We start from the raw sequence: 12,500 nt of genomic DNA, 5'->3' as shown, positions 1-12,500 counted from the left end.
GAGAGAGACAGCGAGAGAGACAGCGAGAGAGACAGCGAGAGAGAGAGAGAGACAGCGAGAGAGAGAGACAGCGAGAGACAGCGAGAGAGAGAGAGAGAGCGAGAGAGAGAGAGACAGCGAGAGAGAGAGAGACAGCGAGAGAGAGAGAGAGAGAGAGAGCGAGAGAGAGAGAGAGAGCAGAGAGAGAGAGAGACAGCGAGAGAGAGAGAGAGACAGCGAGAGAGAGAGAGAGAGAGAGCGAGAGAGAGAGAGAGACAGCGAGAGAGAGAGAGACAGCAGAGAGAGAGAGAGAGAGCAGCGAGAGAGACAGCGAGAGAGAGAGACAGCGAGAGAGAGAGAGACAGCGAGAGAGAGAGAGAGACAGCGAGAGAGAGAGAGACAGACAGCGAGAGAGAGAGAGAGACAGCGAGAGAGAGAGAGACAGCGAGAGAGAGAGAGAGAGACAGCAGAGAGAGAGAGAGACAGCGAGAGAGAGAGAGACAGCGAGAGAGAGAGACAGCGAGAGAGAGAGAGACAGCGAGAGAGAGAGAGACAGCGAGAGAGAGAGAGACAGCGAGAGAGAGAGAGACAGCGAGAGAGAGAGAGACAGCGAGAGAGAGAGACAGGAGGGGGAGAGAGACAGCGAGAGAGAAAAGAGGAAAGAGAGAGTGTGCTCGTAATCTTTTCTGTAGTTACCATAATCTGTGCTATTTCCTCTGGGTTATCTCCGTCCAGATCAAACTTAAAAGTCACCATCTTTCTGTTGTGCGTTTCCAACTGGCACTCAGCTACCCTGTCGCCCATGTTGGATATCTGGAATAAACAAAGGAACAGAAGCCAGAATAAGATGTGGATGAAATGAAAAGATGAAAGAGAGCAGCTCTTCAGATTTATCGACAGAAATCACACGGCCTGTTTGAACGGCTCGGTGTCGGTCTGTCTAATCAGTAGGGCCTAAACAATGCGGTGCCAGGGAACTCAAATAGGCAGGCATCAGTACAGGGAGATACACACCAGAGACAGACATTAATCAGATGCTGTATGCTCCAATTAGAGAACACTTTTCAGGAAAATAAAGCTTATTGAACTGAATGAAAAACAATCTCAGCTGGTGGGAGACAAGAGCACCGAGCACAATGCAACGGCTTGGACAATTAAAAGGTTATGTAAATCAAAGTTGATCATAAGTAGGCCTATAATATATAAACAAAAACAACAGGCTTATTACAGATGCTAAACACACTAATGAAAAATAATGTTTCATGTAGTATATATCAGTCATTTCCCTGGGCTGACTCTTACATTTAGTTTATATATATATCAGTCATTTCCCTGGGCTGACTCTTACATTTAGTTTATATATATATCAGTCATTTCCCCTGGGCTGACTCTTACATTTAGTATATATATATATATCAGTCATTTCCCCTGGGCTGACTCTTACATTTAAATCAAATCAAATCTAATTTTATTTGTCACATACACATGGTTAGCAGATGTTAATGCGAGTGTAGCGAAATGCTTGTGCTTCTAGTTCCGACAATGCAGTAATAACGAACAAGTAATCTAACTAACAATTCCAAAAAAAAACTACTGTCTTATACACAGTGTAAGGGGATAAAGAATATGTACATAAGGATATATGAATGAGTGATGGTACAGAGCAGCATAGGCAAGATACAGTAGATGATATCGAGTACAGTATATACATATGAGATAAGTATGTAAACCAAGTGGCATAGTTAAAGTGGCTAGTGATACATGTATTACATAAGGATGCAGTCGATGATATAGAGTACAGTATCAACGTATGCATATGAGATGAACAATGTAGGGTAAGTAACATTATATAAGGTAGCATTGTTTAAAGTGGCTAGTGATATATTTACATCATTTCCCATCAATTCCCATGATTAAAGTGGCTGGAGTAGAGTCAGTGTCATTGACAGTGTGTTGGCAGTAGCCACTCAATGTTAGTGGTGGCTGTTTAACAGTCTGATGGCCTTGAGATAGAAGCTGTTTTCAGTCTCTCGGTCCCAGCTTTGATGCACCTGTACTGACCTCGCCTTCTGGATGACAGCGGGGTGAACAGGCAGTGGCTCGGGTGGTTGATGTCCTTGATGATCTTTATGGCCTTCCTGTAGCATCGGGTGGTGTAGGTGTCCTGGAGGGCAGGTAGTTTGCCCCCGGTGATGCGTTGTGCAGACCTCACTACCCTCTGGAGAGCCTTACGGTTGAGGGCGGTGCAGTTGCCATACCAGGTGGTGATACAGCCCGCCAGGATGCTCTCGATTGTGCATCTGTAGAAGTTTGTGAGTGCTTTTGGTGACAAGCCGAATTTCTTCAGCCTCCTGAGGTTGAAGAGGCGCTGCTGCGCCTTCCTCACGATGCTGTCTGTGTGAGTGGACCAATTCAGTTTGTCTGTGATGTGTATGCCGAGGAACTTAAAACTTGCTACCCTCTCCACTACTGTTCCATCGATGTGGATGGGGGTGTTCCCTCTGCTGTTTCCTGAAGTCCACAATCATCTCCTTAGTTTTGTTGACGTTGAGTGTGAGGTTATTTTCCTGACACCACACTCCGAGGGCCCTCACCTCCTCCCTGTAGGCCGTCTCGTCGTTGTTGGTAATCAAGCCTACCACTGTTGTGTCGTCCGCAAACTTGATGATTGAGTTGGAGGCGTGCATGGCCACGCAGTCGTGGGTGAACAGGGAGTACAGGAGAGGGCTCAGAACGCACCCTTGTGGGGCCCCAGTGTTGAGGATCAGCGGGGAGGAGATGTTGTTGCCTACCCTCACCACCTGGGGGCGGCCCGTCAGGAAGTCCAGTACCCAGTTGCACAGGGCGGGGTCGAGACCCAGGGTCTCGAGCTTGATGACGAGCTTGGAGGGTACTATGGTGTTGTTTAGTTTATATATATATATATATCAGTCATTTCCCCTGGGCTGACTCTTACATTTAGTTTATATATATATCAGTCATTTCCCCTGGGCTGACTCTTACATTTAGTTTATATATATATCAGTCATTTCCCCTGGGCTGACTCTTACATTTAGTATATATATATATATATATATATATATATATATATATATCAGTCATTTCCCTGGGCTGACTCTTACATTTAGTTTATATATATATATATCAGTCATTTCCCCTGGGCTGACTCTTACATTTAGTATATATATATATATATCAGTCATTTCCCTGGGCTGACTCTTACATTTAGTATATATATATATATCAGTCATTTCCCCTGGGCTGACTCTTACATTTAGTATATATATATATATCAGTCATTTCCCTGGGCTGACTCTTACATTTAGTATATATATATATATATATATATATCAGTCATTTCCCCTGGGCTGACTCTTACATTTAGTACATATATCAGTCATTTCCCCTGGGCTGACTCTTACATTTAGTACATATATCAGTCATTTCCCCTGGGCTGACTCTTACATTTAGTACATATATCAGTCATTTCCCCTGGGCTGACTCTTACATTTAGTACATATATCAGTCATTTCCCCTGGGCTGACTCTTACATTTAGTACATATATCAGTCATTTCCCCTGGGCTGACTCTTACATTTAGTACATATATCAGTCATTTCCCCTGGGCTGACTCTTACATTTAGTACATATATCAGTCATTTCCCCTGGGCGGACTCTTACATTTAGTATATATCAGTCATTTCCCCTGGGCGGACTCTTACATTTAGTATATATCAGTCATTTCCCCTGGGCGGACTCTTACATTTAGTACATTCAACTTTGCTTTGCCAATCTTGTCGGTACGAGAACGACTCCGTACAGAGCGCCGCTGGTGTCGCTTGATGGAGCGCCCCTCCTGTCTGCCTCCATCATTTCCATCGCTCAGGCCGGACGCCACGTCAGAGTGACCGCTGAGTCAGACACACAAACACCGTTAAAATTCATGATCTGAAGATTGAGAGCGAAGCGCCAAGCCTCTAAGCTAATAAAAACTCAATTAAACAATCATGACTAATTATAAAATTTGAGATCTTTCCCATCTCTTATAAAATCTCAATGTGTATATCTTTACCATCAGTTAAACATGCATCTTACCTCTCCATGGACGAGGGCACTTGTGGAGGTTGTAACTGTGACTGGTCCAATGACAAAGGCTGAGGAGCCGTCTGGGAGGGCTGGAACACAGTACAGGAGAACAGAGGGTCAGAGAACTGTGGGAAACTTGTTTTACAGTAAAGAGAGTGCAAAGTAGTGTGGTCTTTTGGAGATGAAAGGCTTCAGAAGGTATTGAGGTTAAAAAGAGAGGCAGAATATGAGACTTAAAAGCATGTGAGAGTAGCAGTATAAAGGAATAAGAGTCTTGTAGGTCTTAGTGTACTAATCCCACCGTAACCAAATGTTTGACAGCATCTATGTTCAGAATGTTTCATCCACATCTAGCTACTTGTGACCATAAAATATATATGACTAGACACATCCACAACTTCACACAACCAACTCAGGACTCAAATAACAAACATACAGTCAAGGAAACACGCAGACCAGCTATGGTCAAAGAACTACTCTCCATCATCCATACGACCAGGCGGGGGACATGACGAAGGGGGTTTGGCTGACCACAGGTACCTGGGGCTGGGCATCTCCTGGCGGCTCTGGGGAGGTGCTGGCTACGCTGATGACGGGCACCACAACGACCAGAGGCTGAGTAGGCATCATTTGGGGCGGCATAGGGGAGGCCGGTGGCACCGGCGGTGGATGAGTCACCAGAGTGGGTGCAGATACAGAACCAGGTAGAGGATGAGCCCCAGGAGGCAGAGGTAAGGCTGCAGCTGCTATAGGGCTCTGTGGGGTCACCAGGGCTCCCCCAGGGGTGACGCCGCCCCTTGGGCTGCAGCTGCAGTAACCGGGACCGAGGGCTGATTGAAGGCCATCTGTGCCACAGAGACAAGTCCCACTGAGGAGGGAGGTGGAGCCATACTGCAAGGCTGGGGGCGGGAGGAGGAGAGCAAGGGGCGGGTCATGTCAGGTTAGGACTGGCTAGGGTAACGAAGGGTCATGGGAACTAGGTTGGAGTGGGCGGATTATGGATGATAGCAATAGTAAGTCCACTTCTATGGGATGGATATTATGTTGGTGGTTGACTAAAGGGTGACTGAAGGAACAAAACTCAAGGGGATAAGAGTGTGTATGGTGGGTGTGACAGAATTTAACACTGTGCATACAACCACTAAACAAACAAAGTCAACACACAAAGCCACGCACCACAACAACATGCGACCAAACACGATGTGTTTCACAAATGGCATGAAACCGGATGTCAAACCGAAGGTTCAACTGGTTCAACTGCACTGTGAGAACAAAGCAGTGCTAAGGTGTGGACAGGACTCCTCATGAGGCCCTCTCCACTCAGTGGTACAACATGCCTGCGGTGACATCATGCTGTTGGTCACTAACATGGACTCTAATGGAACAGCCATGATCGTCCATTAGACCTCAATTCACATTTATCGACAAACACAGAAGACACACAGAAAGACAGATACTTTTCTACTGGAGCTCAAACAACAACAACACAAGCGATACTGAGTGAGGACAGCTGATACTAATGGAAATGGACACACGTACAGTCGCACACATAAACACGCTCTACCACCCTAGTGGGGACCAGCACTATAATAACAGCACAGTGAGTGGTACCTGGACCAGCACTATAATAACAGCACAGTGAGTGGTACCTGGACCAGAGCTAGCTATAATAACAGCACAGTGAGTGGTACCTGGACCAGAGCTAGCTATAATAACAGCACCGTGAGTGGTACCTGGACCAGAGCTAGCTATAATAACAGCACCGTGAGTGGTACCTGGACCAGAGCTGGCACCTGGACCAGAGCTAGCTATAATAACAGCACCGTGAGTGGTACCTGGACCAGAGCTAGCTATAATAACAGCACAGTGAGTGGTACCTGGACCAGAGCTAGCTATAATAACAGCACCGTGAGTGGTACCTGGACCAGAGCTAGCTATAATAACAGCACCGTGAGTGGTACCTGGACCAGAGCTAGCTATAATAACAGCACCGTGAGTGGTACCTGGACCAGAGCTAGCTATAATAACAGCACCGTGAGTGGTACCTGGACCAGAGCTAGCTATAATAACAGCACCGTGAGTGGTACCTGGACCAGAGCTAGCTATAATAACAGCACCGTGAGTGGTACCTGGACCAGAGCTAGCTATAATAACAGCACAGTGAGTGGTACCTGGACCAGAGCTAGCTATAATAACAGCACAGTGAGTGGTACCTGGACCAGAGCTAGCTATAATAACAGCACCGTGAGTGGTACCTGGACCAGAGCTAGCTATAATAACAGCACAGTGAGTGGTACCTGGACCAGAGCTAGCTATAATAACAGCACAGTGAGTGGTACCTGGACCAGAGCTAGCTATAATAACAGCACAGTGAGTGGTACCTGGACCAGAGCTAGCTATAATAACAGCACAGTGAGTGGTACCTGGACCAGAGCTAGCTATAATAACAGCACCGTGAGTGGTACCTGGACCAGAGCTAGCTATAATAACAGCACAGTGACCTGGACCAGAGCTAGCTATAATAACAGCACAGTGAGTGGTACCTGGACCAGAGCTAGCTATAATAACAGCACAGTGAGTGGTACCTGGACCAGAGCTAGCTATAATAACAGCACAGTGAGTGGTACCTGGACCAGAGCTAGCTATAATAACAGCACCGTGAGTGGTACCTGGACCAGAGCTAGCTATAATAACAGCACCGTGAGTGGTACCTGGACCAGAGCTAGCTATAATAACAGCACCGTGGTGGTACCTGGACCAGAGCTAGCTATAATAACAGCACAGTGAGTGGTACCTGGACCAGAGCTAGCTATAATAACAGCACAGTGAGTGGTACCTGGACCAGAGCTAGCTATAATAACAGCACAGTGAGTGGTACCTGGACCAGAGCTAGCTATAATAACAGCACCGTGAGTGGTACCTGGACCAGAGCTAGCTATAATAACAGCACAGTGAGTGGTACCTGGACCAGAGCTAGCTATAATAACAGCACAGTGAGTGGTACCTGGACCAGAGCTAGCTATAATAACAGCACAGTGAGTGGTACCTGGACCAGAGCTAGCTATAATAACAGCACAGCGAGTGGTACCTGGACCAGAGCTAGCTGGTGTGCCTGGTAGAGATAGTAGAGGTGTTCTAAGCTGGGCGAAGGGGACATAACAGAAGAGCCCAGCTCACTAGCACACAGCTGAAGACCACCAACCATGCATACAGACAGACCAGACCAGACCAGGGCAGGCAGACCAGGCCAGGGCAGGCAGACCAGACCAGACCAGGGCAGGCAGACCAAGCAGCATGTCATAGAAGTGTAGTGAGTGGATGAAAGAGTGAGAAAGTCAATGTAATAAAAGCAGAAAGAAAGGATGGAAAACTGAAGTAAGAAATGTGAATGTTAAAACACGTTAACAAGAAACAGAACAGATTAAACTCCATAGAAAGACAATATCAGATGGTTGTGTAATACTTACCACAATGGACATGAGTTAGTCAACCACTCAGTAGTACTTACTGAATCGGTTTCATAAGGGTTTGCTTTATTTTGACATTGGCTTTTTGAGTGTTTGGTTTGTTTTGGCAAAATTGTTGGACTTTGAAGGCGATGGAAGTTCATGTTTGTACCCACAATGCAGTAAAACTTCACTATAACTAATAACCAATGGCCATGAAGGTTTTCTATCGATTACTGAATAATTAATGGAGGTTTGGTTTTGTGTTACTGACTTGGTTCAGACCAACTCTGGCAGGCCTTCAGTGGACACATCCATGGGATTAGGTAAACACACTGGCCTTCAGTGGACACATCCATGGGATTAGGTAAACACACTGGCCTTCAGTGGACACATCCATGGGATTAGGTAAACACACTGGCCTTCAGTGGACACATCCGCTAAACTCAGCAAAAAAAAGAAATGTCCTCTCACTGTCAATTGCGTTTTGTGTAAATATTTGTATGAACATAAGATTCAACAACTGATACATAAACTGAATAAGTTCCACAGACATGTGACTAACAGAAATTGAATAATGTGTCCCTGAACAAAGAGGGGGTCAAAATGAAAAGTAACAGTCAGTATCTGGTGTGGCCACCAGCTGCATTAAGTACTGCAGTGCATCTCCTCCTCATGGACTGCACCAGATTTGCCAGTTCTTGCTGTGAGATGTTACCCCACTCTTCCACCAAGGCACCTGGAAGTTCCCGGACATTTCTGGGGGAATGGCCCTAGCCCTCACCCTCCGATCCAACAGGTCCCAGACGTGCTCAATGGAATTGAGATCAGGGCTCTTCGCTGGCCATGGCAGAACACTGACATTCCTGTCTTGCAGGAAATCACAAACAGAACGAGCAGTATGGCTGGTGGCATTGTCATGCTGGAGGGTCATGTCAGGATGAGCCTGCAGGAAGGGTACCACATGAGGGAGGAGGTCTTCCCTGTAACGCACAGCGTTGAGATTGCCTGCAATGACAACAAGCTCAGTCCGATGATGCTGTGACACACTGCCCCAGATCATGACGGACCCTCCACCTCCAAATCGATCCCGCTCCAGAGTACAGGCCTCGGTGTAACGCTCATTCCTTCTGCGATAAACACGAATCTAACCATCACCCCTGGTGAGACAAAACCGCGACTCGTCAGTGAAGAGCACTTTTTGCCAGTCCTGTCTGGTCCAGCGACGGTGGGTTTGTGCCCATAGGCGTTGTTGCCGGTGATGTTTGGTGAGGACCTGCCTTACAACAGGTCTACAAGCCCTCAGTTCATCGTCTCTCAGCCTAATGAGGACAGTCTGAGCACTGATGGAGGGATTGTGCGTTCCTGGTGTAACTCGGGCAGTTGTTGTTGCCATCCTGTACCTGTCCCCAGGTGTGATGTTCGGATGTACCGATCCTGTGCAGGTGTTGTTACATGTGGTCTGCCACTGCGAGGACGATCAGCTGTCCGTCCTGTCTCCCTGTAGCGCTGTCTTAGGCGTCTCAAAGTACAGACATGGCCACATCTGCAGTCCTCATGCCTCCTTGCAGCATGCCTAAGGCACATTCATGCAGATGAGTAGGGACCCTGGGCATCTTTCGTTTGGTGTTTTTCAGAGTCAGTAGAAAGGCCTCTTTAGTGTTCTAAGTTTTCATAACTGTGACCTTTATTGCCTACCGTCTGTAGGCTTTTACCGTCTGTAGGCTTTTACCGTCTGTAGGTTCATTAACTGCCTCCCGTCTGTAGGTTCATTAACTGCCTCCCGTCTGTAGGCTTTTACCGTCTGTAGGTTCATTAAGTGCCTCCCGTCTGTAGGTTCATTAACTGCCTACCGTCTGTAGGTTCATTAACTGCCTACCGTCTGTAGGTTCATTAACTGCCTACCGTCTGTAGGTTCATTAACTGCCTACCGTCTGTAGGTTCATTAACTGCCTACCGTCTGTAGGTTCATTAACTGCCTACCGTCTGTAGGTTCATTAACTGCCTACCGTCTGTAGGTTCATTAACTGCCTACCGTCTGTAGGTTCATTAACCGTGCCTACCGTCTGTAGGTTCATCAACTGCCTACCGTCTGTAGGTTCATTAACTGCCTACCGTCTGTAGGTTCATCAACTGCCTACCGTCTGTAGGTTCATTAACTGCCTACCGTCTGTAGGTTCATTGAACAGCAGGAAAACAGTGCCCTTTAAACCCTTTACAATGAAGATCTGTGAAGTTATTTGGATTTTTACAAATTATCTTTGAAAGACAGAGTCCTGAAAAAGGGAACGTTTCTTTTTTTGCTGAGTTTATATGTGGGCTTGTGTAAAATGTGTCTGTATGAATGCATACAGTATCTGACACGGAATGTGAATGCATGAGTCTGTTACCTGTTTGGTTTTGGGGACCCTCACTCTAACTTGATTAAGGTGTGTGTGTGTGTGTGATATGAAATGTGTGCACAGAGTGTGGGTAAGTGCCAGTGTTTGCATGTGCACTCTGTGTGTATGTATGTGTTGGTCCCTTACCTGTGTGGGCTGTGGTCCAGGGGGTAGCTGGGTCTGAGAGGGGCTCTGTACCACGGTGCTGCCTGCCTGCTGCTGCTGGGGCTGAGAGACCATGGGCTGGGAGGTGGGGGGGAGAGAGGCCTGCAGGGGGGTCTGGAGGAGAGAGGGAGAGTCAACTCATGACTAGACCTACACAGCAAAGTTAAAAAGGGACAGTTGACTACATTTGTCAGATGTTTTTGACCTCAAAAGTCTGTTGAGATGAGTCTATGCCCGACACCAGCCTCAATCCCACGTATGGAAAAGATAAGCAGGGTGGCAGGGTAGCCTAGTGGTTAGAGCGTTGGACTAGTAACCAGAAGGTTGCAAGTTCAAATCCCTGAGCTGACAAGGTACAAATCTGTCGTTCTGCCCCTGAACAGGCAGTTAATCCACTGTTCCTAGGCCGTCATTGAAAATAAGAATTTGTTCTTAACTGACTTGCCTAGTTAAATAAAGGTTAAAAATATATTTTAAAAAGCACAATAATTTAAAATAAAAATATCTGCAATCTTTGAGTGAACTGTCTCTTTAAGACCATATGCGTACTTGACACATATCAGTAGTTTCATAGCAAAAAACACCCCCATTATCTCACTGTAATTAAACAGTTGAACCTATCAATCAAATCTAGTTATGCTAATTTGAAGCTACAATTTGCCTTGGGGGTGATTGCAAAAACATTTCTCTGGCATTCGGCCAACTTACCTTGTGACTTGATGAAAAGCAATGACACACATACTGCACAGGCTTAACCTACAGCTCATCTTATTAACATATTCTATAGGCAAGGGTGAAGCCGGACCGGTCCAGTACAGAGAACCGGCAAAAGAAAGCGGGTACGGCGTACCCGTTAAAACGTGAGTCTATCACAATTGTTAAAAAAACATTGTGTAATAAGCCTACAGTTTTCTTGGAATCTATCTATCATGTCAGTCACATAAAAATGAGCCAATAGACTCCAAATTGCGGAGTGGTTCGAGGAGAACACTGACATTTTAATAAGGCAGAGATGATTGGCCGAGACCATGACGCTGGTGGACAGCAGAGTACGCATCAAATTCAGGTTACAAGACTTTTGTTGGTGGAATTATGACATCACTGAATGTCATCCATAACACTGTTCAGTGTCCGGTAAGGCTCTTTGCTTTTATCAAAAGGTGTGGATGCTGGAATTATCTTAGAATGGAGAAGCCTGATAGTTAGAATAGCAACTAAAGTATGGACACGGAATCTAGAACTAAGTGTTCCTCTGAGTAAAATTTCAGACCAAATGTTAATTTAGTTTCAGGAAGAGGAGTAATGCTGTTGAGCATCAGTCCTCTTCCTGAAACTAAATATTTGGTGAGCGTGGCTTTATTTAATATTCTGGATGAGCATCAAGTAATGATCGAGGAGAAGCTGCATGTATCTAATTACAGACACAAGTTGACTAACAAATAGCCTCCCAAATTAGGGAAATTATAAGATGAAATTATGTAAATAAGGTCCTTCTATAATTAGGCCCAAGAGATTAGTATGTCCTTCTAACTGATTGACAATCAGATGAAAACATCATGACTTCTGTGATTAATGCCACATTGAAAAAGAGGCTATATTTAAAAAGTCCTTCTATGATTAGGCCCATAGAGATGCTATATGTCCTTCTATGATTAGGCCCATAGAGATGCTATATGTCCTTCTATGATTAGGCCCATAGAGATGCTATATGTCCTTCTATGATTAGGCCCATAGAGATGCTATATGTCCTTCTATGATTAGGCCCATATATGTCCTTCTATGATTAGGCCCATAGAGATGCTATATGTCCTTTTCTATGATTGGGCCCATGCTATATGCCTTCATTAGGCCCATAGATGCTATATGTCCTTCTATGATTAGGCCCATAGAGATGCTATATGTCCTTCTATAATTAGGCCATAGAGATGCTCTATGTCCTTCTATGATTGGGCCCATAGAGATGCTATATGTCCTTCTATGATTAGGCCCATAGAGATGCTATATGTCCTTCTATGATTAGGCCCATAGAGATGCTATATGTCCTTCTATGATTAGGCCCATAGAGATGCTATATGTCCTTCTATGATTAGGCCCATAGAGATGCTATATGTCCTTCTATGATTAGGCCCATAGAGATGCTATATGTCCTTCTATGATTAGGCCCATAGAGATGCTATATGTCCTTCTATGATTAGGCCCATAGAGATGCTATATGTCCTTCTATGATTAGGCCCATAGAGATGCTATATGTCCTTCTATGATTAGGCCCATAGAGATGCTATATGTCCTATGATTAGGGCCATAGAGATGCTATATGTCCTTCTACATGATTAGGCCCATAGAGATGCTATATGTCCTTCTATGATTAGGGCCCATAGAGATGCTATATGTCCTTCTATGATTAGCCCATAGAGATGCTATATGTCCTTCTGTGATTAGGCCCA

At 45.5% G+C, this 12,500-nt stretch overlaps 1 protein-coding gene across 1 annotated transcript in view; it reads right to left on the bottom strand.

Annotated features, from left to right (window-relative positions):
* LOC112217227 (serine/threonine-protein kinase WNK1) overlaps positions 1-10,170 on the bottom strand; it is a gene marked incomplete at both ends in the record, with an annotated part of 27,628 nt that extends 17,458 nt beyond the window's left edge. Inside the window, 4 exon segments of the mRNA XM_042312548.1 lie at positions 676-792; positions 3,742-3,889; positions 4,074-4,153; positions 10,039-10,170. Coding sequence (XP_042168482.1) covers positions 676-792; positions 3,742-3,889; positions 4,074-4,153; positions 10,039-10,170 — 477 coding nt within the window.
* Between the last annotated feature and the right edge of the window lie 2,330 nt (positions 10,171-12,500).

The sequence above is a fragment of the Oncorhynchus tshawytscha genome, unplaced genomic scaffold (assembly GCF_018296145.1).
Source record: "Oncorhynchus tshawytscha isolate Ot180627B unplaced genomic scaffold, Otsh_v2.0 Un_contig_8392_pilon_pilon, whole genome shotgun sequence".
In the NCBI taxonomy this organism is placed as follows: Eukaryota; Metazoa; Chordata; class Actinopteri; order Salmoniformes; family Salmonidae; genus Oncorhynchus; species Oncorhynchus tshawytscha.
Note: the sequence above shows the minus strand (reverse complement) of the source record. Positions and strands in the feature narration are given on the sequence as shown.